We start from the raw sequence: 26,074 nt of genomic DNA, 5'->3' as shown, positions 1-26,074 counted from the left end.
CACTCAAGCAAGACAGACTACAATATATGACAGGTGGTCATTTATTTTGTTTATACATAGCTGAAAGGCACTGACTGAATGGCTCAGTACAGCTTCAGTAAACCAATTGAATTCAGATACACAATGATCAGGAATAAAATCTTAGTCAAGCAGACAGATCTAAATCTTACAGGCTTCTAGCACCATCTTAAGTGTGATACAAATAACAGGATACATCTCAGACACCAATATTGAACTTTTAAGAATTACAAACACAAACAAACAAAGCTTTGTGGGCTTATTCAGGAAAAAAGCACATGGTGCTTGATTATTGTTGGAGTTCATTTAATTTGCTGTTTTGTTTTAATTGTAAGACTATCCTTTGTCATCCAAGTATGGCAGGACTGGCCCTTAGAATACAAACATTTTTCATCATCAGTCTGCCAACAGTAATTCTCTTCAGTCCCTAGAGATATTCTCAGAGTTTAAAGAAAGTCTGGAGCTCATTAAAGTTTTCCTTTTGAGTTTGATTTCAATGACACATCATCCTTTGTTTAAAGTAATAGTCTATGTCTATCAAATCCTTTGGTCTCTTAAGTCTAAGACCACAACCCAGCCTCTATTTGCTTCAGTCAGACAAAAGTAACAAGGAGAGCCTGGGTGACAATACTGTACAGGAAGAATCTCATGTCTGCTTGAGTAGTTCTGTTTAATGGCACAAAGTCACAAGGACACTTGTCCATACCCAGGATCACAGTATACTCTGCCAGGGATTCTCTCACCATAAAGTAATTTCTAAATTGATTGTTGAAGCTGAAGATAATTGAATAGACCCCAAGATCTTATTTGTAGCTGGGACAATATATTTGGGAATGAAACTGGTCAGGACATCAGGCAGTATCACATTAATTGTCTGTTATACACTGTTTATATATAGTCTGGTCATTTACTTTAATAAATTAAATATTAAGTGCAGTTGGCAACTCTGAACTTGTCCATTAGTCCCCTGCACATTGAAGCTCACCCTGTTGAGTACAGAACAGCCTGAGGTAGTGATAACTGAGAAAGGGTCTTGATCATATAGATGCTTTCCAAGCCATCATCCTCAATGCAAACAATGTGCAATCAGTAATAAAGAAATCTCTCAATAAATGAAAGATGAGATATTCACGCAATACTGCAGGAACACACAGATACACGCATGTAGGAAGTAATAACATTAAATATTTACAAAATAATTGATTTGGAATCTGCAAGTTGAGAAGAAAACAGCACAATTAAAATTGCATCTACATCAATAAACAAACAAATTATTAACAAGACTGTGGGTTGCCATCCCTTTCATTGTAAATTCTACATAGGAGAGAATTAAGGGAGGTTGGGATAACTTGGGATAAGGAATATCATCAGACATTAAACAAGGTCACAAGCAACTATAGGATTAAGCATGATTGGTTTAAAGCAATCCCTAGTAATGGAAATGTTGATTTGTACACAGCTTCACTTTATTTGTGGCTTACATGTACATAGCTTGCTTCTATTTTGACGAATATTTCCTTGAATCTCAATCAGTAAGCAAAAGGAACATCGACTGTACACTACAACCAAAATGCAGCACTACTCACTGCAGTGCTGACTTGCAAAGGAGGAACACACAGGGACATTTCATTATAGGTTAAACTTAGACCCTAAAAAGTGGCAGATAATGTTAATTGAGCAAGCTGGAAAATCAATGTTGAGATTTGCTTTCCAAGCTTCCAGCATGAATTAGTAAATTCTTTAAACTGGAGTCCAATCTCAAAGTTTAGACCTTATATTGATCTGTGCCCACTTTGACATCAATCACCTGCATTGATGATTGGTCTTTGTGTAATGGCTCAAGTTGTTTTCTTGACCGTTCCACTGAAGTAAACTTTCAGATAGGTTGAAATCCAGGTCATTGCTGAGCACTGACAGATTACACAGAAAGGTTCGTCACGGCTGCATCCTCTTTTTCTTCAGGTAGGCATTAGACATCTGATTCATGAGGACCAATGCCAACAGGACTGGGAAGCAGACTGCGAGGTACCAATTAATACCAGTCACTGTCTCAGTGAACCATGTTGAACACATGCCCAGCAGTAGACTGGTGCAGCCCAGCAGGTAGCCAACCAATCCTGAAGTAGCATGATAGACTTTCATTTTGGATAGGGACCAGTTCTTCATCATTTTGGGGTATAGAAGTGAAATTCCACCGATGCATTGCATACAAATGTAAAGGACGGTTATCAGACCAACCAGACCATGCCAGCTGGTAAAATGTGGTTTGTCATTCAGGTATTTGTTAAAGCTAATAATGGTCAAACCCAGAACAGCACACAATGTGGCCATCCCTTGCAACAACCAGTGGGCTCGAACTTTGATTTTCCTTGAGTAAGACATAATAAGGGAAGTCTCTGGAGAGAACAGCAGAATGGCTTGAGTCATAATGAAGGAAAACTAGGAAAAAACAGAAACACAATTAAATTTATGCTCATTAAAACTCCTGTAAATCATCCTTTTCTGTTTCTTTTGTCCTTGCAATTTGGTTAAATATCTGAAAGAGAAAGTTGAAATTCCTTGGCACAGCTTTCCTTATAGATATGCTCTACTCCATTGTATCAGTCAGGTCATATCAACAATTATTCCCACTATGGCAGACCTATGGCTCTTGGGTTCTATTAGGCTTCAGCTTTTACTGAAATCAACATATTTTCTCCCATCTTATTTCTGAAGTCTTAACATCAAAAAGCTCAAGTCACTGGTAATTTTAGTCCTCTCCCTCAAATAGACAGCTATGTACATGCCAATCAAAGCCCTCTGAAACCTCACTGTAACAAACTACATCAAGAAACATTCTGCATTAGCTTTTCAAAGATGGCTAGCCCTAAAAGTGCATCTTTCAGTAGTTTCTCTCCTACCTCCTCTCATATTCCTATCTCCTGGTATATCTTGTTCACACCTGTTCCCCTAACTTTATTCATGCTATACAGCTGACCGGACAACTTCTCCTGGCTGCAAAAGCAGGGCATTGAAACAAAAATATAAATGCTGAAAATATTTAACTAGAGGTAAAAGTATTACCTCTGCTTTTCTTTCCAAATCCTATGTGAGCTGAGTGTTCCCAACATTTTCTGTTTTAAAATTTGCCTTCCATTGATGATGGGCATTGTTTGCTAGTCCAATGTTTATTGCTCATCCCTCACTACACTTGAGAAGGTGAACTTGAGCCGCTGTCCTTTGGGAGTAGGATGTTTTGGAAGGAGTTCCAGGATTATAACTCAGCCATATAGAAGGAACAATGAATTAGTTTCAAGTTAGGATGGTGACAGATAAACCGGGATCTTGCAGTTAGTGGTAGTTCCATGCATCTGCTGACTTTGTTCTTTCTAGGTGGTAGAGATCCCAGGTTTTAGTGGTGTTGTCAAAGGAGTTGCAGTGCACCTTGTAGATGGTGCCACTCTGAGCCAGTGAAGAAGGGAGTGGATCTTTAAGGTGGTGTTTTGGATGCTGATTAAGAGGGTTGCTTTGTCCTGGAGAATATTGCCCTCATCCAGAAAGGCAGGAACACTCTCACTCACTTCTTACTTGTGCACTAAAGCTCCTAGATAGATTTGGGGAAGTCAGGAGGGAGACACTTGCTGCAGGATTCCAGCCTTTCATGCATCTTCTAGGTACAGTGCTTATGTGGCTAGTCCAGTTAATGTTCCTAGCCAATGGTGACCCTATCTTGGGTGTTGATAATGAAGTGTTTAGCAATAGCAATGCCATTAAAAATAGTTAGAATTTCTTTTATTGGAGAAATTTTGAAACTTCAAGCAAACAATGATTTATACAATAGGAGAAGAGGATGCTGATTGTTTGGCAAGTTGACTGATGAACCAAAACACTGTCAATGAGAAAGCAATGGGACTTTTGAGATGAAGCAGTTAACATTCATTCCTGATGAAGGGCTCTTACCTGAAAGATCAATTCTCCTACTCCTTGGATGCTACCTGACCTGCTGTGCTTTTCCAGCAGCCCACTCTCGACGATACAAGAAACTAAAGATTGGCAGTTTACAGTTTCTGCTTCATCTGAAGGACAACCATGGTCCAACCAATCTGTACCATCTTCTCTTGCTGCGTGAGTTGGTGCTCCCTTTCTAAATTTGATTTCTTGCAAGTCATTACTGATAAGACTTGCAATGTCTTATGACAATGAAAGATTAAACATTGTTTCTCCTCTTATCAATATTTAAGCTCCATATTATCAAGCAACCGTTTTGTAAGATTATCAGCAATTTAGTAAATAGAGCCCTGGCCATTAACATACTTTGCAAACTTGGTGCAGAAATAGAACATATCTAATAAGGCTGTCATGTAGGCAACAGCCATCCTGATCATATTATTGTTCACAATGTATCATTACAAACGCACTGAAAGTGCCTGGTCTTCCTCAAATTATCCTGGAATGGTAAAATATCCCAAACATTTGAATAGGTTAAAAAAGCAATTTCATATTGCTACTATACAAATGGCTACAACAGTAATGTTTTCCATTAACAATTTGCTGATGCTAGTCTAAAAAGATGCTCTGCCTTCCATACAATTGAGCAATGTCCTGTATAAATGTCAGAAACAGCTCAATAACAGGAAAGTAGACACTATGTCTCAGTGATTGGCTGTTGAACCAAACACAATGTTCTCTTAGTAGTTCATAATAAACAATAAACAGATTGTACTTCACAAATTCTTTGCTTGCAAAACCCAAAACAAAACATCCACTGTGAGATGCGGTAACACAGTTGGACAACACTTGCTGAACAATTGCAAGTGTACTAATCGCAACAATCAATTTAAGTTAATCAGTTGAATTTATGAAGTCATTCATTTACTTTAGTTATGAGCAAAATACATTCATATCAAATTCCATCCCCAAGGGCTCTGAGAGTCTATCTACAGGACATGGGACGCAGCACTTCAAGAAGGTAGCTCATGGCCATCTTCTCAAGGTCAACTAGGAAGAGCAATAAATACTGGTTTGCCAGCGACGCCTATACCTCATGAGTGAATAAATAAAACAAAAAATGCAGTGACCCATTCTCTGCACTGGAGTATGCTCAAGCCTATATCGCCAAAATTAAAATTGTTCCTTTTTCCCTTCTTTCTTTGGTCTCCCAATCCAAAACAAACTAGGCAACACTCAGCTCCCTTTCTCCATCCCCCACATCTGGTTGGAAAATCGAGTGGCACCTACTCTCTCATGTACCATACTCGGGATGTTAAAACTGGTGGAGTAGTGGAGTTTATATTCCTCGAGATAAGCTTCAACTCACACCCAGCCTGAAATATGGAACACAAATCACAGTCTTATGCCATTTGACCCATTGTGCCTGTGCTAACTTAAGTCCAAAGCAAGAACTATTCTTTTTTAAAACCTCCACCTGTGTGATAGCAAGAGGTAGAGGTGGTGCAAGATCTCATGATGCAACTGTGCTTTACAACAAAGTTAAAAATCAGGATCTCAACTACCTTTCGGGACAGGGAGAGGATAAAGTGGGAGGGCAGTGGATGTATTGATACTATCACTGAACTAGTAATCCAGAAACCCAGGCTAATGCTCTGGGACCGTAAGTTCGAAACCCATCATGGCAGATGGTGAAATTTAAATTCAATTAAGTCAGGAATGAAAAGCTCATGTAATGGCAACCATGATACCACTGTCATTAAAACCCAGCTTTAATAATGTTCCTCAGGGCAGGAAATCTGTCATCTTGTCAGTGACTCCAGACAAACAGCACTTTGGTTGACTTAACTGTAACCTGAAACAGTCCTAGCAAGTCATTCAGATCAAGGGGATAGGCAATAAAGTCGAGAAGTGTGGCACTGGAAAAGCACAGCAGGTCAGACAGCATCTGAGGTGCAGGAGAATCAATGTTTCGGGCATGAACCCTTCATCAGGAGTAAAGCAGGTGGTGCAGCTGGCTACACCCATATCAAACGAACAAACCTTTTTAAATTGTGAAGAGTGGGAATGATGTTTTTGAGTTGCAAATGTCACTAATACAAAGTCACTGCCTCATGTCCTCTTCTCCAATGAGTTTCGCTCAATTACACCAGAGAGAAGGGGTGACGAAGACACCAAACATTTATGATTGAGTCTGCTATCTATTCCTGAACGAAGAATGATGGTATATTTGGGAGAGGATTGGAACAGGGAAAGGTAGTATAGGTGGAAGCGAAATATTGAAACCCTTTTCTTGGTGAGAAGTATAGCCTCCAAAGGAAAGTGATTAGTCCAAAGAGCAGTCTCTAATGAAGATCTCTACACACAACTTGCAAGTACGTATTACTTACAGCAACAGCCATCAGGAATGGATGCCAAGAAAATAAACCTAGAACAGGAAAAAAAATCAAAGCATCAAATGTTGCTTAAGGTACATTCCAATGAACACCTCCTTTAAAACGCTGGGTCACAAGTAGAATAACAGTAATTTACTGGGCTACTAGACTCATCTTGCAGGTGCTGGCACTTTCTAAAAAGGATAATATGCATGAAGACATTTGAAGTATGTTTCAGAGAGATTGACCCAGTATTGACTGCTTCTACTAATGTGCTGTCGTATGTGGAAACAAGTGGAGTGGACTACGTGGAACAGTACAGTACAGGATCAGGCCCTTTTACCCACTATGTCTGTGCCATTTTAAACTAATCGCATCTGCTGGCACATGGTCCACGTCTCTACATACTCTGCCTGTTTATGTGACCGTTGAAGTACCTCAAACTTTCTATTTGTTTTTACCATCTTCCCTGGCAGCACATTCCAGGCACTTACCACACTGTTTAAAAAAACATTTCTTGCACATCTTGAAAATTTCCCCCTCTTGCGTTAAACACTTGGCCTCTAGTACTTGACATTTCCACTGTGGGGGAAAAAAACTAACCATCCACCCAATCCATGCCTCTCACAGTTTTATATATTTCTATCAGGTCACCCCCTCAGCCTCCAACATTCTTGAGAAAACAATTCAATTTCTCCTCACAGCTAACACATCCTACTCCCCCTTGTTCACGACCCCACCGTGATCCATCAGGCCAAAATCACTCACACTGTCCATGCCCTCATTGCCTCCAATTATCTCCCCTCCACTGCCTCCAATCTCATAGTCCAAAGCCCCGTACTGCCCAAATCTACCTACTCCCCAAGATCCGCAAGTCCAACTACCCCAGCCGACCCATCATCTCAGCTCACTCCTGTCCCACTCAACTTATCTCATCTCCATCCTCTCCCCTTTGGTTCAGGCCCTTCCCACCTATATCCATGACACCAACCATGCCCTCCACCTCTTCAGTAACTTCCTGTTCCCCGGCCCCCTGCGTTCACCTTCACTTTGGACGTGTAGTCCTTATTGACGTCCATACTTGACAAGGATGGCCTCCAGGCCCTCAGCTTCTTCCTCTCGACCGACCTATCCAGTCCCCCTCCACCACTACCCTCTTATACCTTGCCAAACTGGTCCTCACCCTTAATAACTTTTCTTTTAATTCCTCCCATTTCCTCCAAATCCAGGGGATGGTCACGGGCACTTGGATGGGCACCAGCTACATCAACAGTCCCTCTTCAATACCTACACAGGCACTGTGCACACACTCTTCCCCCATTACATCAACGACTGCATCAGTGCAGCATCCTGCACCCAGTCTGAATTGGAACAATTCACTGACTTCGCTCACAACTTCCATCTCGCCCTCAAATTCACTTGGTCCATGTCAGACACCTCCCTCCCATTTCTTGACCTCTCCATTTCCATCTCCAAAGACATTCTCCAGTGGACATTTACTACAAACCCACAGACTTTCACAACTACCTGGATTTCACCTACTCCAACCCAGTATCCTGCAAGAACTCCATCCTATTCTCCCAATTTCTCTGTCTCTGCTCAGACAAGACGACAGTCCATGCCAAGCATCCCAGATGTCCATGTAATTCGAACAACAGGCTTTTCCCCGCTGTCATCCAGACAGTCCTCCACTGCACCACCGCCATTCCCTGTTCCACTGCTCTAAATCAGTTCCCCTCCAAATATAATGAAGACAGAGTTTCCCTTGCCCTCATCTACCACACCACCAGTCTCCAAATCCAACGCATCATCTTTAAACATTTCCGCCAACTGTAACTATACCCCACCACCAAGAGCAGCTTTGCTTTCCCCACCCCTTTCTGCATTCCGCAAGGACCATTCCCTTCGACAGTGCTTGGTTTGTGCCACTCTCCCCACTAATCACCCTGAACCCCCAGGTACCTTTCCCTGCAACCGCAAAAGATGCAAAACTTGCTGGTACACCAACCCTCCCTCACCTCCATCCAGGGCCCCAAACAGTTCTTCCAGGTGAAACAGAGGTTCACCTGCCTCTCTTCCAACCTAGTTTACTGCATCAGGTGCTACCGACGTGGTCTTCTCTACATCGGGGAGACCAAACGTAAACCTAGGGAACTGCTCACCGAACATCTCAGCCAGGCCTGCAGGGGCCGACTGGATCTCCCAGTCACCGCCCGTTTTAATTCCCCTTCCCAATTCCTTTCTGGCATGATCATCCTTAACCACCTCTATTGCCACAACAAACCAAACTGCATCTTCCACCTGGGCAGCCCAGAGTACTCAACATTGAGTTCTCGAATTTCAAATAATCTCCCTGCCCTTCCCCCGACTGCCTTCCAGTCCCTCCCACTCCTCCCAGCCACCTACTTGATTCATTCCTCCCACTGACGAACCAGCTTGTACCCTCTATCAGTCTTCACCTATCCCCACTTTGCCACCCCCTTTATCTGCAGCTTCCCTTACACCCACCCCCAGTCCTGAAGAAGGGTTACACCCAAAACATTGACTTCTCTACCTCCTGATGCTGCCTGGCTTGCTGTGTTCTTCCAGCCTCCTGCTTGTCTACCTTATACTCCAGTCCAGTTTACATTCTAGTAAACCTCATTTGCACCCTCTACATCCTTCCTATAGTATGGTGACTAGAGTGGCACACAATGCTCCAAATGTGGCCTAACTAAAGTCTTACAGTGTAACATGACTTGCCAACGTTTATACTCAACGCCATAACCAATGAAGGGATGCAACATGAGGAAGAGGGTCCAGGTGTGTATGAGAGACCCCACCACGGGGATCAAAATGTGGATGTGTACAAACTTTTTTCACCACCGTACCCACCTGCGTTGTCATGAATATCATCTATGCTCTTGCGCCCAAGATCATTGTAAACTTTCCTCTTGTATTTGACTTTCCAAAATGCATCAGCTCACACTTGTTCAAATTAAACTCTATGGAGAAGGAGAAGATTAGGCAAAATGGGAGGATATTTAATTGGGGAAGAGGAAACTATGATGCGATTAGACATGAGTTAGGAAGCATGGATTGGGAGCAATTGTTCCATGGTAAAGGCACGTTAGACATGTGGAGACTGCTTAAGGAAGAGTTGGTGCAAGTGATGAATAAATATGTCCCTCTGAGACAGGCAAGTAGTGGTAAGATAAAGGAACCTTGGATGACAAGAGCAGTGGAGCTTCTCGTCAAAAGGAAAAAGGTAGCTTACGTAAGGTGGAGGAAGCTAGGGTCAAGCTCAGCTCTACAGGATTACAGGCAGGCAAGGAAGGAGCTTAAAAATGGTCTGAGGAGAGCCAGGAGGGGGCACGAGAAAGGCTTGGCAGAACGGATTAGGGAGAACACAAAAGCATTTTACACTTATGTGAGGAATAAGAGAATGGTCAAAGAAAGAGTAGGCCCAATAGCATAGGGAATTTGTGTGTGGAGTCTGAGGAGGTAGGGGAAGCCCTAAATGAGTTTTTTGCTTCTGTCTTTACGAAAGAAACGAACTTTGTAGTGAATGAAACCTTTGAAGAGCAGATGTGCATGCTGAAATGGATAGAGATAGAGGAAGCTGATGTGCTGAAAATTTTGTCAAACATTAAGATTGACAAGTCGCCAGGCCCGGACCAGATTTGTCCTTGGCTGCTTTGGGAAACGAGAAATGCAATTGCTTCGCCACTTGCGAAGATCTTTTCATCCTCGCTCTCCACTGGAGTCATACCCGAGGACTGGAGAGAGGCAAATGTAATTCCTCTCTTCAAGAAAGGAAATTGGGAAATCCCCGGCAATTACAGACCAGTAAGTCTCACGTCTGTCGTCTGCAAGGTGTTAGAAAGGATTCTGAGGGATAGGATTTATGACCATCTGGAAGAGCATGGCTTGGTTAAATGCAGTCAACATGGCTTTGTGTGGGGCAGGTCATACCTCACAAACCTTATCAAGTTCTTTGAGGATGTGACTAGAAAAGTTGATGAGGGTCGAGCTGTGGATGTGGTGTATATGGACTTTAGCAAGGCATTTGACAAGGTTCCCCATGGTCCGGCTCATTCAAAAGGTCAGGAGGAATGGAATTCAGGGGAACATTGCTGTCTGGATACAGAATTGGCTGGCCAACAGAAGACAGCGAGTGGTAGTAGAAGGAAAATATTCTGCCTGGAAGTCTGTGGTGAGTGGTGTTCCACAGGGCTCTGTCCTTGGGCCTCTATTGTTTGTAATTTTTATTAATGACTTGGATGAGAGGATTGAAAGATGGGTCAGCAAGTTTGCAGATGACACAAAAGTTGGAGGTGTCGTTGACAGTATAGAGGGCTGTTGTAGGCTGCAGCGGGACATTGACAGGATGGGCTGAGAGGTGGCAGATGGAGCTCAATCTGGATAAATGCGAGGTGATGCATTTTGGAAGGTTGAATTTGAAAGCTGAGTATAGGATTAAGGATAGGATTCTTGGTAGTGTGGAGGAACAGAGGGATCTTGGGGTGCAGGTACATAGATCCCTTAAAATGGCCACCCAAGTGGACAGGGTTGTTAAGAAAGCATATGGTGTTTTGGCTTTCATGAACAGGGGTATTGGGTTTAAGAGTCGTGAGATCTTGTTGCAGCTCTATAAAACTTTGGTTAGACCGCACTTGGAATACTGCGTCCAGTTCTGGTCGCCCTATTATAGAAAGATGTGGATGCTTTGGAGCGGGTTCAGAGGAGGTTTACCGGGATGCTGCCTGGACTGGAGGGCTTACCTTATAAGGAAAGGTTGACTGAGCTCGGACTTTTTTCATTGGAGAAAAGGAGGAGGAGAGGGGACCTAATTGAGGTATACAAGGTAATGAGAGGCATAGATAGAGTCGAAAGCCAGAGACTATTTCCCAGGGCAGAAATGACTAACACGAGGAGTCATAGTTTTAAGCTGGTTGGAGGAAAGTATAGAGGGGATGTCAGAGGCGGGTTCTTTACACAGAGAGTTGAGAGAGCATGGAATGCGTTGCCAGCAGCAGTTGTGGAGGCAGGGTCATTGGGGACATTTAAGAGACTCCTCAACATACATATGGTCACAGAAATTTGAGAGTGCATACATGAGGATCAGTGGTCGGCACAACATCGTGGGCTGAAGGGCCTGTTCTGTGCTGTACTGTTCTATGTTCTATGTAAACTCCATTTGCCAGTTCTCCATCCAACCTTCCAACTGGTCTACATTCTACTGTATCCTTTGATAACATTCCTCACTATCCAAAGTGCTGAGGATTGTTTTCCTCATGCAAACGTACTTTAAACTGCCCAGTTATAGGCCTTTGTGATTTGTTGATTGTGAACAAGTATATGGATTACTTGCAGTCCTGTCAGTAAATAAATCCCAGTAATCAGATTGACGTTGCATTGGTCAAACATGTCCAAGCTTTTGCCTTCATGTGCTATTTGGGTGAATGTACCGTGGAGTAGGTTTAGGATGAGAGGGGAAGATATAAAAGAGACCTAAGGGGCAACTTTTTCACACAGAGGACAGTACATGTATGATGGAATGAGCTGCCAGAGGAAATGGCGGAGGCTGGTACAATTACAAGATTTAAAAGGCATTTGGATGGGTATATGAATAGGAAGGGTTTGGTGGGATATGGGCCCGGTACTGACAGGTGGGACTTGACTGAGTTGGGATATCTGGTCGGCATGTATGAGTTGGACCGAAGGGTCTATTTCCATGCTGTACATCTCTATGACTCTGAGTATTGTCATGATTTAAGAATAAATCTGAATCTTCATTGATGTGAGAATGGTCAGTGCTCACAGCCCTGGACCTGGTCATCTACCAATAATGCAGGAATTGTGAGAATAGCCCTTTTCAAACTTGTAGGGCGATAAAACCTCAGCAGAACAATTTATACAGGATTTTCAGGACTGATGTCGGAGCTCAAGAACTTAGAACGCAGAACAGTACAGCACAGCAACAAGGCTGTGTGCCAACCATTGTGCCATTCTAAGTTAATTAAATTTGCTTTGTTGATCATTGTAGCAAAAATGCCATGTTCGAATTGCAAGGACGTAAGGGTCTTCAAAGGATCATTGTTGACACTACTGCCACAACACTGAACATATCTATAAATTGAAGGTGGAATTGAAAGTTATGTTCTTAGCTCCATGGTATAAACCAAACTAAGGTCGGAGCCATTTAAGGGATTAACCCAGCCTAACTAGGTATCACTTAAATGTCTCAGACAGCGTCATGGGAGGGCTTCCATTTTAGTAAGGCTGCAAAGTGCACGGGTTAATCCAGCCTAACTAGGTAGCCATGCACTATGCAGCCCCACTAAAACAGAAGCCTTCCCTTGATACGATCATACACAGTTCCTTCCACACTGTGTTCCAGAAGCCCAGAACCCGGTCCCCACACAGGTGGCACACCGGCCCAGAGCCCGGTCCCCACGCGGGTGGCACACCAGCCCAGAGCCCGGTCCCCGCGCGGGTGGCACACCAGCCCGAGGATAGGCATAAACAGTTGCACCCTCTTCCTCACAGTAGAGGGAAAGGGTGTAAACACACCTAGAGCTTCTCTCTTGGGGGCCACAGACACAAACGCATTCTTTCTCCTTTGGGTGGGGGAAAGAGAAAAAAGGAGCCCCTTCCTCAGGGGTGGGCACACAGACCTGGAGCATTTTCCTGGTGGGGGAGAGGGTGGCAGCAGGGTCACACAACTGTAGTCCCTTCCCCATGGCTGGGGGATGGACACACAAACTTGCAACCCATTCCCCGTGGGGGATGGCGCACACACACGTGGAGTCTCTACCCCGTGGAGGGGTGGGCACACACCAACCTGGAGCTCCTTCCACTTGAGGGGGTGGGGCAGAGGAGCACTCAGTTGTGGAGATGTACAGCATGAAAACAGACCCTTCACACCAATTTCTCCATGCCAACCAGATATCCCAAACCAATCTAGTCAACACCTGCCAGCACCTGGCCCACATCCCTCCAAACCGTTCTTATTCATATACCCATCCAGATGCCTTTTAAATGTTGCAATTGTACTAGGCTCCACCACTTCCTCTGGCAGCTTATTCAATACACATATCACCCATGAAAAAGTTTTTACTTAGGTCTCTTTTATATCTTTCCACTCTCACCCTAAACCTAAGCCCTCTAGTTCTGGACTCCCCCACCCCAGGGAAAAGACTTTGTCTATTTATCCCATCATGATTTATAAACCTCTAAAGTCACCCCGCAGCTCCGACATTCCAGGGAAAACAGCCCCAACCTGTTCAGCCTTTCCCTATAGCTCAAATCCTCCAACCTTGACAACATTCTTAGAAATCTTTTCTGAACCTTCCAAGCGTCACAACATCTTTCCAAAAGGAAGGAGACCAGATTTGCACGCAATATTCCAACAGTGGCCTAAACTAAGTCCTGTACAGCCGCAACATGAGCTCCCAACTCCTGTACTCAATACTCTGAACAATAAACGAAAGCTTACCAAACACCTTCTTCACTATCCCATCTACCTGCGACTCCACTTTCAAGGAGCTATGAACCTGCACTCTCTTTGTTCAGCAACACTCCCTCGTACCTTACTATTAAGTGTATAAGTCCTGCTAAGATTTGAATTCAAGAATTCAAGAGTCGTGAAGTGATGTTGCAGCTGTACAGGACCTTGGTTAGGCCACATTTGGAGTACTGTGTGCAGTTCTGGTCGCCTCACTTTAGGAAAGATGTGGAAGCTTTGGAGAGGGTGCAGAGAAGATTTACCAGGATGTTGCCTGGAATGGAGAATAGGTCGCACGAGGATAGGTTGAGAGTGCTAGGCCTTTTCTCATTGGAACGGTAAAGGATGAGGGGTGACTTGATAGAGGTTTATAAGATGATCAGAGGAATAGATAGAGTAGACAGTCAGAAACCTTTCTCCCGGGTACAACAGAGTGTTACAAGGGGACATAAATTTAAGGTGAAGGGTGGAAGATATAGGGGGGATATCAGGGGTAGGTTCTTCACCCAGAGAGTGGTGGGGGCATGGAATGCGCTGCCTGTGGGAGTGGCAGAGTCAAAATCATTGGTGACCTTTAAGCAGTAATTGGTTAGGTACATGGATGGGTGCTTAAGCTACGATAAATGTTCGGCACAACATCGTGGGCCGTAGGGCCTGTTCTGTGCTGTATTGTTCTATGTTCAATGTCTATGTTCCCAAAATGCAGCACCTCGCATTTATCTGAATTAAACTCCATCTGCCACTTCTCAGCTCATTGGCCATCTGGTCAATATACTGTTGTAATCTGAGGTAACCTTCTTCGCTGTCCACTACACCTCAAATTTTGGTGTCATCTGCAAACTTACTAACTATACCACTTATGCTCACATCCAAATCATTTATATAAATGACGAAACGTAGTGGACCCAGCACCGATCCTTGTGGCACTCCACTGGTCACAGGCCTACAGTCTGAAAAATAATCTCCCACCCCCACCCTGTGTCTTCTATCTTTGAGCCAGTTCTGTATCCAAATGGCTAGTTCTCCCTGTATTCCATGAGATCTAACCTTGCTAGCCAGTCTCCCATGGGGAACCTTGTTGAACGCCTTACTGAAGTCCATATAGATCACATCTACCACTCTGCCCTCATCAATCCTCTTTGTTACTTCTTCAAAAAACTCAATCAAGTTTGTGAAACATGATTTCCCACGCACAAAGCCATGTTGACTATCCCTAATCAGACCTTGCCTTTCCAACTACATGTAAATCTTGTCCCTCAGGATTCCCTCCAACAACTTGCCCACCACCGACATCAGGCTCACTGGTCTATAGTTCCCTGGCTTGTTCTTACCACCCTCCTTAAACAGTGATACCACGTTATCCAACCTCCAGTCTTCCAGCACCTCACCTGTGACTATTGATGATGCAAATATCTCAGCAAGAGGCCCAGCAATGACTTCTCTAGCCTCCCAGAGTTCTCGGATACACCTGATCAGGTCCTGGGGATTTATCCACCTTTATGCGTTTCAAGACATCCAACACTTCCTCCTCTGTAACATGGACATTTTTCAAGATGTCACCATTTAATTCCCTACAGTCTATACCTTCCATATCCTTTTCCACAGTAAATACTGATGCAGAATACTCGTTTAGTATCTCCCCCATCTCCTGCGGCTTCACACAAAGGCCGTCTTGCTGATCTTTGAGGGGCCCTATTCTCTCCCTCGTTACCCTTTTATCCTTAATGTATTTGTAAAAGCTCTTTGGATTGTCCTTAATTCTATTTGCCTAAGCCATCTTATGCCCCTTTTTTGCCCTCCTGATTTCCCTCTAAAGTATACTCCTACTGCATTTATACTCTTCTAAGAATTCACTTGATCTATCCTGTCTATACCTGACCTATGCTTCCTTCTTTTTCTTAACCAAACCCTCAATTTCTTTAGCCACCCAGCATTCCCTATACCTACCAGCCTTTCCTCTCACCCTAACAGGAATATACTTTCACTGGACTCTCGTTATCTCATTTCTGAAGGCTTCCCATTTTCCAGCCGTCCCTTTACCTGCAAACATTTGCCCCCAATCAGCTTTTGAAAGTTCTTGCCTAATACCGTTAAAATCTGCCTTTCTCAAATTTAGAACTCGATCTGGTCTATTTTAGAATTTTAGTTCTGGTCTATCCTTTTCCATCACCATTTTAAAACTAATAGAATTATGATCGCTGGCCCCAAAGTGCTCCCCCACTGACACCTCAGTCACCTGCCCTGCCTTATTTCCCATGAGTAGGTCAAGGTTTGCACCTGTACATCCACATACTGAATCAGAAAATTTTCTTGTACACAGTTAACAAATTCCTCTCCATCTAAACCCTTAACACTATTACAGTCCCAATCTACGTTTAAAAAGTTAACATCCCCTACCATAACCACCCTATTATTCTTACAGATAGCTGAGATCTCCTTACAAGTTTGTTCCTCAATTTCCCTCTGACTATTATGGGGTCTATAATACAATCCCAATAAGGTGATCACCCCTTTCTTATTTCTCAGTTCCACCCAAATAACTTCCCAGGATGTATTTCCAGGAATATCCTCCCTCAGTACAGCGGTAATACTATCCCTTATCAAAAACGCCACACCCCCTCCTGTCTTGCCTCCCTTTCTGTCCTTCCTGTAACATTTGTATCCTGGAACATTAAGCTGCCAGTCTTGTCCATCCCTGAGCCACGTTTCTGTAACTGCTATGATATCCCAGTCCCATGTTGCTAACCATGCTTGAGTTCATCTGCCTTCACTGTTAGGCCCCTGCATTGAAATAAATGCAGTTTAATTTATCCGTCCTACCTTGCTCTCTGCTTTACCCCTGCCTGCCCTGACTGTTTGACTTGCTTCTGTTCTTGACTGTACCAGTCTCAGATTGATCTCTTTCCTCACTATCTCCCTGGGTCCCACCCTCCCATCTTACTAGTTTAAATCCTCCCGAGCAGCTCGAGCAAATCTCCCTGCTCGTATATCAGTCCATTTCCAATTTAGGTGCAATCCATCCTTCTTGTACAGGTCACTTTTACCCCAAAAGAGATTCCAACGATTCAGAAATGTGAATCCTTCCCCCATACACCAGCTCCTCAGCCATGCATTCATCTGCTCTATCCTCCTATTCCTGCCCTCACTAGCTGGTAGCAACGGGAGTAATCCAGATATTACTACTCTCGAGGATCTCCTTTTTAATTTCCTGCCTAACGCTCTGTAATCTCCCTTCAGAATCTCAACCTTTTCCCTTCCTATGTCATTGGTTCCAATGTGTACAATGACCTTCTGCTGGTCCCTCTCCCCCTTAGAACATTCTGCACCCTTGCTGAGACATCATTGATCCTGGCACCAGGGAAGTAACACACCATTCTGATTTTTCGCTGCTGGCCACAGACACATCTGTCTGTATCTTGGACTGAAGAATAACTGGGGTGCTGGGGAGAACAGACACAACAGCATGGAGCCCCCTTCCCCAGGCAGGGAGGGGTAGCATGCACAGACCTGGAGCCCCTTCTCAGGGTGGAGGATCCCACACACAGACTTGGGGCACTTTGCCCTTGCGGGATGTGCACACATGACCTGGCGCCCCATTCCTCATGGAGGGGGGGGGACACAAACCTGCCCCCCCCCGTTCCTCATTCGGGGAGGGGACACAGACCTGGGGGCCCCCCTTCCTCATGGGGGGAGGGGACACAGACCTGGGACCCCCGTCATTCCTCATGAGGGGAGGGACACAGACCTGGGGCCCCCTTGTTCCTCATGGGGGGAGGGGACACAGACCTGCGCCCCCCCCCCCCCCATTCCTCATGGGAGGAGGCGGCACGGTGGCACAGTGGTTAGCACTGCTGCCTCACAGTGCCAGAGACCTGGGTTCAATTCCCGCCTCAGGCGACTGACTGTGTGGAGTTTGCACATTCTCCCCGTGTCTGCGTGGGTTTCCTCCGGGTGCTCCAGTTTCCTCCCACAGTCCAAAGATGTGCAGGTCAGGTGAATTGGCCATGCTAAATTGTCTGTAGTGTTAGGTAAGGGGTAAATGTAGGGGTATGGGTGGTTTGCGCTTCGGTGGGTCGGTGTAAACTTGTTGGGCCGAAGGGCCTGTTTCCACACTATAAAGTAATCTAATCTAATCTAATCTAAACCTGCCCCCCCCCCATTCCTCATGGGGGGAGGGGACACAGACCTGGGCCCCCCCCCCGTTCCTCATGGGGGGAGGGGACACAGACCTGGGGCCCCCCCTGTTCCTCATGGGGGGAGGGGACACAGACCTGGGCCCCCCCCCATGTTCCTCATGGGGGGAGGGGACACAGACCTGGGGCCCCCCATGTTCCTCATGGGGGGAGGGGACACAGACCTGGGGCCCCCCATGTTCCTCATGGGGGGAGGGGGACACAGACCCGGGGCCCCCTTCCTCAAGTTGGGACACACACACAGACCTGCAACCCCACCCCCTCTCTTCCTCATGGTGTGAGAAGGGGGGGGGACACAGACCTGGTTAACGGTTGCGCTCAGCTCCGCTCCTCCATTTGTCGAATACTCACTGCTGCCCGGCTTCGAGACCAGCGCGATGACTACAGGAAAACCCAAGCTGAGAAGATGGGCCGCTGTGCCCGCCACTCTCCGCAGGGTCCGGTACAACCACTCATCGCTGCTGGGTTCTGCCATCAACCCCGTCCCCAACTGCTGAAGCTGCCCTATACGTACAGAGGGGAGCCTGGAGAAACTGCGGGAAGGGGTGAGCGTGATGACGACACGGCCGTGGCGCGACTACGTGTGAGATCTTTGTGACGTTTGTGCGGCCGGCGTGATGAGGTCTTTGCGGTGTGGTAACGTGCTGATGCCGGGGCGGCTGGCGTGATGAGGTCACGACGCAGTGGGCAGGCTGGAGAGATCGGGGGTCCGCCCCGGGTGGTGGGATAACGGTCGAGGAGGAGTTCCGTGTGGTCGGTCATGGGTAGCCGAATCGAGTGCGTGTTTTTCAGCGAGTTTCACCCGACCCTCGGGCCGAAAATCACCTTCCAGGTACCGAGGATTGGCAACAGGCGGGCAACGACTACTCGTGGGGTGGCCTCCTGATGTGACTTGGGGACCTGCCCTGTCTCACTGACGGTAGTGCCACAGCATCCGTGATAGTGACTACTGTGTGTCCCCAACTGCAGGGAAAGCAGCAGCCACGTTGTCCACAACTTGCACTGTTGCTGCAAAGAGTATGTTTAAGGTCTATCTTGTAGCAGCTGTGGATTGTTCTAGTTAGAGTTTAAAAATAACCGCAGAGCCTGGAATCCAAGGTAGACAAGCAGGAGGCTGGAAAAACACAACATACCAGGCAGCACCAGGAGGTGGAGAAGTCAATGTTTCGGGTGTAACCCTTCTACAGGCTTACGTTGACTTCTCCACCTCCTGATCCTGCCTGGCTCGCTGTGTTCTTTCTAAGACTTTCTGCGTGGCACCAGTGCCTAGATTGAGCCAGAAATTCTTTATTGCTATCCAGAGGACTCAGCTGTTCTTTTTATGTGGATTGTTCTGATTTTTTTTTCCGAGTTTGGAATTAGAATTTTTGAATAATGTAGTAGAGGCGATTCACCTCGCTTTTTCTCAAGTAAGCCTGCATGTTTTTTTTCCATTGCAACTCATGATTCAGTCTCTCTGTGATTGACTCTGGCTCCTCTGCAACTGACTCTGGCTCCTCTGCAATCTCAGGCTGTCCATTCCAGAATAAAACAAAGAATGGTGGATATTGGAGACCTGAAAGAAGTAACAAAAACAGAAGTTGTTGGAGAAACTCAGCAGGACTTACAGCACATGTGAAGAGAATACACACTTAGTCATAGAGATGTACTGCATGGAAACATACCCTTCGGTCCAACCCGTCCACTCCGACCAGATATTCCAACCCAATCTAGTCCCACCTGCCAGCACTTGGCTCTTCAGTTAACTGTATCATTTGCTGTAGAATTAGACTTGCCAAAATGCATCACCTCACATTTGCCTGGATTGAACTCCATCTGCCACTTCTTCGCCAATCTGCTACTCCACCAATCTTCATATCATCTGCAAACTTGGTGATCATACCAACAGTGCCCTCTTCCAGATCATTTATGTATATCACAATCAACAGTGTCACTGTTCCCAAATAAATCCCCTACCAAAACTTCTACCACCTGGCCTGGCTCATTCCCCAACACCAGGTCGAATATGGTCCCTTCCCTCGTCGGACTATTGACATACTGCTCTAGAAAACTCTCCTGGATGCATCTTGCAAATTCTACCCCTTCCAGACCCTAACGCTAAGTTATCCCAGTCAATGTTGGGAAAATTAAAATCTCCCATCACTACTACCCTCTTGCCTCTTCATCTTTCCATGATCTGTTTTCCTATTTGTTCTTCTACCTCATGTTCCAACTGTGTAATACATCGCAACAATTTAACTGCACCCTTCTTATTTCTCAGCTCCACCCATAATGCCTCACTACTCAAGCCCTCCATGGTGTTTTCCTTTAGCACAGCCATGATATCACCCCTGACCAGCAATGCAACTCCACCCCACCCCCCTTTTTACTTACCTCCCTTCCTGCCTGAAGCAAGTATATCCTGGAACATTTAGTTGCCAATCATGCCCTTCCTTCAACCAAGTCTCTGTGATTGCAATAACATCATGCCCCCAGGCACCAATCCAAGCCCTAAGTTCATCTGCCTTACCCACTATATTCTTGCATTAAAATAGATGCACTTCAGGCCACGAGTTCTTTTGCGTACATCTGCTCTATGCCTACTCTTTCCCTTACTAATGCTATCTTCATGATTCTTACAGTCTTCAGTTTCCACCTCGCTGTCTACTTGTCTTCTCTTCTAGTTCCCAGCCCCATGCGACACTTAAGCACCTGGGAGGCAAATTACCATCTGAGTCCCGTTTTCAACCACAGAACCGCCTATCTACTCCCCTTATAATAGAATCCCCTACGACTATGGTCCTATGAGTCTTTTTCCTGCCCTTCTGAACAACAGTGCCTGCCACCGTGCCATGATCTTGGCAACTGCTGCCCTCCCTTGGTGAGCCATCTCCCCATAGTATCCAAAACGGTATACCTGTTTTGGAGGAAGATGAACGCAGGGGAGACCTGCACTGCCTTCCTACTCTTTTTCTGCCTTTTGGTCACCCATTCACTGTCTCCCTCAGCAATTCTAACCTACGGTGTGACCAGTTCACTAAACGTGCTATCCACAACCTCCTCAGCATCTCGGATGCTCAACAGTGAGTCCATCCGCAGCTCCAGAGCCGTCATGTGGTCAAACAAGAGCTGCAGCTGAACACACATCTTGCAAGTGTAAGAGTCAGGATCGTCAGCCACATTCCTGAACTCTCACATCAAGCAAGAAGCAAATGCCACGGGTCTGAGGACCCCTGCCATTGTAAGCTTCGTTTTGTATCAACTAACTAAAACCAAACAATGCACTTAAATATATGAAAAAGAAAAAATAAAACCTTACCCTTCAAAGTCATCTTCTTCTGGTTAGAGGGGGTTAGGGGTGTAGTATCTCTGGTTTAGCCGCTGCCCAAATATATACCAAGTCCTTACCTTCCTGGCACCCTCCTGGTCTCCACGTCATTTCCGCTGTGTCTCCAACTGCTCCCGGACAGGAAATGTTTTGGATACCTCTATCAAATCTCTTCTTGATTATTTTTCTCCAGGGAAAGCAGTTCTGACATTTTCAATCTATTAACATCACTTAAGTTTGTCATCCCAAGAACTATTCTTGTCAATCTTTTCTACCCCTTTCAGTGACTGATTGTCAGCACTCTTGACTTGTTTAAGGATTGTTTAATTAGTTCAACTCTGACATTTAATGATTTTTGTACAAATATGCCAAGGTCCCTCATCTCCTGTACTGCCTATAAAATTGTGTGCTTTACGTTCTGTGTTCTTTAATAAAATTAATAATTCATACTTCTCTGCATTAATTATCTGCAAGTTGCCTACATGTTCCACCAAATGGTCAATTACTTTTGAAGTTGTACACAATCCTCCTACACAGTTCATTTTCCAGTTCCAAGTTTTATCTCATGCATTAATTTTGAAATTGTGCTTTGTAAACCCAGCTAATTATTATATACCTGAAAATCAAGGTCCTAGCATTGATCACTAGGGAATTCCCACCTGTCTTAAAACAGTCTGTTCTCATAACTCTCTCTTTATTTGTGTTTCCAGTTCCCCTCAGAACTTTCTGTATTCAGCCTAGTCTTTATTGTATTATCTATTGGAATGTTTGAACCTGAAACTTCTAAAACGTAGATTGAAACATTAATGCTTAGTGCAATTTTAAATTATTTTCTCATAGTGTGGAGTTGATTATGAATGTTTAAATAAATGCTTATTTGATAATGTGAAACTTTGATCCCAATTTCTGCTGCTTTGGAATTTGGCGAAAGGTGTGTCTATCATTTGGCCCAAGTTATCTAGAAGAGGACAGACCTCAATTTTGCTTGCACCTATCTGTCCCAAGGCACTCTATTTTAGTTTACAATATTTTGAGTGTGCTACTTTTGTTATAATGTAGGAAATATGGCAGCTGTTATGTTAGATTAGATTCCCTACAGCGTGGAAACGGGCCCTTCGGCCTAACAAGTCCACACCGACCCTCCGAAGAGTAATCAACCCAGGCCCATTTCCCTCTGACTAATGCACCTAACACTATGGACAATTTAGCATGGCCAATTCCCCTGACCTGCACATCTTTGTGACTGTGGGAGGAAACCCACGCAGACACTGAGAGAATGCGCAAACTCCACACAGACAGTTGCCCGAGACTGGAATCGAACCTGGGTCCCTGGTGCTGTGAGACAGCAATGCTAACCACTGAGCCACCGTGCTACCCCATATGCATAGCAAGCTCCCACAAAGAGCAAGGTAATAAAAGCTGCAATCACTACAGGTGATGCAATGGTAATGTCACTGGAATAGTAATGTCGAGCCCGGGTTTTGCAATTCCTGATGCCCAACCTTTACTAGTCTGGCAGACTTTCTTCCATTTTTGTCTTCAGCTGTGTGAGATCTGACTATTAGGATCTGTTGGCTACATCCAGCCCAATAAAAGCAGCTTAACTCTAGGGCAAAGTGGTGTTACGCATTTGGTGCCAGTTCTGGGGAGAAACTTTAAAGTGATAAATTAAGAGTATCGGACAAGAATTTATGCAGCATCGAAGGTCTTTTCTGCCCACTCCAATATCAGTACCAGTATATCAGTTGGATCATCGGTGCCAATGGATTTATTCTGAGAACCTTGGCACAGAGCTACTGCATTATTCAAAATTTACATCCACCTTGAAGGCTGGCAGCTCTTTGACATGACTTATTTATTAGATGTTTGTTGAGTTTAAGCATTTACATATCAACAAGAATTTATACTGTCTGAATTTTAAATTGGTATTTGAATCATCTGTTACAGGTGCCTGAAGAGTACATTTCAAGGGAGCTATTTGATACAGTCCAGGTATACATCATAACAAAGCCAGAGTTACAGAATAAACTCATTACTGTGTAAGTTGCAGAAATCACAAATCATTTACAAGCATGTCTCTTTTCATATTGTAGTATGTCTTCATACGCAAGTGGTTGTGTAAGCTGGAACTTCAAAAAATCAACTGCTGTGGATACTGGAAATCTTAAAACAAACCACAAAATAAAAAATTGGGGTAATTCACCTGGTCTGACAGCATCTTTGTAGAGAGAAGGAGTATTAACATTTAAAATCCAGTTTGAAACAGATGAGGAGAAACTACTACTCGGTGAATCTGTGGAATTCACTACCCCAGAGTGCAGGGTTCTCTACTCAATGCCAGGACATTGAATAAATTTGAGGAGAAGGACAGATAGATTTTTAATGAGTAATTGATTTAAAGGTTTGGAGAGTGGGTTGGAAAGTCCAGTTGAGGCCAGGATGAAATCAGCTACGATTTGCATACTCCTGCAATGAGTTCATATGGTTTCTGTGAAGATTTCAGAAATCATAGAAGCCTCAAAACATTAATTCTGTTTCTCTCTCCATAAATGCTTCCAGTTCTGCTGAGTTTATCCAACATTTTCTGAGTTTATGTGATAAGCTGGAGCTCCTGAAGTGTATATTTTCTCCCGCACTTGTGATAACAAATAAACAGCATCATGGCAAGTTAGAACCAAATAGCAAGGCAGTAGCCATTCAACCCCATTGTGCTTGTACTGTATTGGTTTTTTTTTTGAAAGAGCTATTCAATTGCTTTTTCTCTTGTGTCTTTTTCTTATAGACCTACAAATACATGATAGTTCCAATTCCACAACTGAATCTTCTTCCTCCAACTTTTCAAACAGTGCTTTTCAGATCGCAATGTGCTGCTCCAAGTAAACTTTCTCCTGTGAAATTCTGATGATTTTACTGAAGGCACAAGTTGTTTTAAAATTACAAATGCTAAATTCATTTTTGTATATCTAGTTTTCCCCTGAATGTTGGAGACAGTCTTTCTAGACCAGTGGTTGATGCCCCTGCTGGCCTGTATGAATAGGCTGAGCACTGTGTCTACTATAAATCAGAAGTGAAAAATTTACCTTTGTATTTGCAGCCAACGCTTCTGGCCCTGGAGATGCATGGCAGACGCTGCTGTATTCATCCATTGTGGTGCTTCTTGGCATTTTAACAAGTTAAAATTTAATTCTCAGCATTACCAATGAACTAGGGGCTGCTGTTAACATTTAAAAAAAAAGACATGTACTTACATAGTGCCTTTTGTGGCCTCCAGTTGTCTGAACTGCTCCAAAGTCAACAAATTGCTTTCAGGTAGTCACTGTTGTAATGTAGGAATCACAGCAGCCAATTTTCTTTCACAGCATGCTCCCACAAACAACTTTGCAAATGACTAAAATAGTCTTTCAGTGATGGTGATTGAGGGTAAATATTGGCAAGGACAAGCTCTGCTGATCAAATAGGGCAAGGGATCTTCTGTGATCCACAAGGAGAACAAAATAAACAGTGATGAAATAGATAGAGGCCCTCAAACTTAAGGTAGATGGTATAATTCATTATATCCTGTAGCAAAGGTGGAAATGTCTATTTCCTGTAAGATTGTGTCTCCCTTATCCTCTGCACCATATAAAGAAAATTCTGAATGTTTTTTGTTGTAAGTCTGTATTTCTGTTAATCAGTTTTTTTTTCCTATGTTATGAAGCACTTCTATGGATAAGAAGCTAATTGGCTGCCCTGTGTGCATAGAACACAAGAAGTATGTCCGCAATGCATTACTCTTCAATCTGGGCTTTGTTTGTGATGCAAAAGCAAAGACTTGCTCTTTGGAGCCAATTGTTAAAAAGCTGGCAGGATACCTCACTACACTGGAGGTAAGAACAGCACAGAGAAAAGGCTATTCGGCCTCCAGGAGTTATCTCTCTATTCACTTCTCTCATTACCTGGTCATCTCCAAAGCAGTCCTAGACACATGAAAATTTCAAGAACGTAAAATGTTTACGGCTTCTTTTGACTGGAATTAGCAATGTGAAACAAGTGGCAGAATGGGTTAATGCACTGAGCTTTCAGCCAGAGGCCTTGGCAATTGAAGCACTAATCCAAAGCAGTGTAATGAAATCTGCTCTCTGCTATCAATGAGGCTGTTGAATAGGGAAGCATGTTTATGATTAGATGAAGCAGCATAACTTAACATTACATAATCTGATCTATGAAAAGAGCTTTCTTTTTCCAGCTGGAGAGCGGTTTCATCTCAAACGAGGACAGCAAGCAGAAACTAGTCCCGCTAATGACCATTATTCTGGAGGAGCTGAATGCCCATGGAGAGTGCTCGTTACCAATAGGTACATACGTGAGTACTTAGGCTCTTTGTAAGGTGTCCTGCTCCCTCGAATTTATTCCCACTAAACTGCTGACCATGTAGCTCCCCTTCTTGGCCCCAGATCCACCAACATTATCATAATTCTTTCTCCTTGGATACTATTTTCCCTTCTTCAAATCTGCCATTTGCCAGTGGCTCTTTTGCCACAGCAAGCCTCTATTCCACTTCTAAATCCATACCCAACTTCCCTGGAATTCCATGTTTGAATGTATCAGGTTTCTGCCCCAGCATGGTACTAAAGCAGCATTTATGAAGCTCATAAATGACATTCATTTTGGTTGTCAAAGGAAAAGTATCCCTCATCATCCTGCTCAATCTTTTTGCAGCCACACCATCCTCCTCCATCAGACAGATATATCCTCCAACTCAATATTGGAAAGATTGAAGCCATTG

At 44.3% G+C, this 26,074-nt stretch overlaps 2 protein-coding genes across 5 annotated transcripts in view; one reads left to right on the top strand and one right to left on the bottom strand.

Moving 5' to 3' along the window:
- Positions 1 to 18: 18 nt before the first annotated feature.
- On the bottom strand, positions 19 to 18,748 carry cyb561d2 (cytochrome b561 family, member D2). Of its 3 annotated transcripts, none has more exons than XM_043708502.2 (3): positions 18,354 to 18,748; positions 6,336 to 6,373; positions 19 to 2,457 (listed from the first exon to the last, which is right to left on the bottom strand). In XM_043708502.2, exons 1-3 carry the CDS (start codon positions 18,475 to 18,477, stop codon positions 1,954 to 1,956), a joined length of 666 nt encoding a protein of 221 aa, XP_043564437.1. In that variant the 5' UTR covers positions 18,478 to 18,748; the 3' UTR covers positions 19 to 1,953. The 3 variants fall into 3 exon arrangements, with proteins under 3 accessions (XP_043564437.1, XP_087850650.1, XP_087850649.1); XM_087994524.1 differs by having other exon boundaries at positions 18,304 to 18,437; XM_087994523.1 differs by lacking the exon at positions 18,354 to 18,748 and adding an exon at positions 9,195 to 9,304.
- The window catches only part of nprl2 (NPR2 like, GATOR1 complex subunit), a 42,647-nt gene continuing 35,266 nt past the window's right edge, over positions 18,694 to 26,074 (top strand). The window contains exons 1-4 of one of the 2 annotated variants that reach the window (XM_043708499.2): positions 18,694 to 18,834; positions 23,257 to 23,348; positions 25,007 to 25,175; positions 25,535 to 25,643. In XM_043708499.2, coding sequence (XP_043564434.1) covers positions 18,763 to 18,834; positions 23,257 to 23,348; positions 25,007 to 25,175; positions 25,535 to 25,643 — 442 coding nt within the window. In that variant the 5' untranslated portion in view covers positions 18,694 to 18,762. Of the gene's footprint in view, positions 18,835 to 23,250; positions 23,349 to 24,091; positions 24,186 to 25,006; positions 25,176 to 25,534; positions 25,644 to 26,074 lie in introns of those variants that run through there. The other variant, XM_087994522.1, reaches the window with a different exon arrangement.

Source organism: Chiloscyllium plagiosum, unplaced genomic scaffold (genome assembly GCF_037043375.1).
Source record: "Chiloscyllium plagiosum isolate Xiang-an unplaced genomic scaffold, Cpla_swu_hap1 HiC_scaffold_14, whole genome shotgun sequence".
NCBI classification, from domain to species: domain Eukaryota; kingdom Metazoa; phylum Chordata; class Chondrichthyes; order Orectolobiformes; family Hemiscylliidae; genus Chiloscyllium; species Chiloscyllium plagiosum.
The sequence above is the reverse complement of the archived record's forward strand: the minus strand, read 5'-3'. Positions and strand labels throughout refer to the sequence as shown.

Coding starts and splice junctions, on each gene's coding strand:
- cyb561d2 (XM_043708502.2), bottom strand. CDS start 18,477: ATGGCAGAACCCAGCAGCGATGAGTGGTTGTACCGGACCCTGCGGAGA. Junction 6,374..18,353: donor GGTCTCGAAGCCGGGCAGCA/GTGAGTATTCGA, acceptor TTCCTGTTCTAG/GTTTATTTTCTTGGCATCCA. Junction 2,458..6,335: donor CATTCCTGATGGCTGTTGCT/GTAAGTAATACG, acceptor GTTTTTTCCTAG/TTTTCCTTCATTATGACTCA.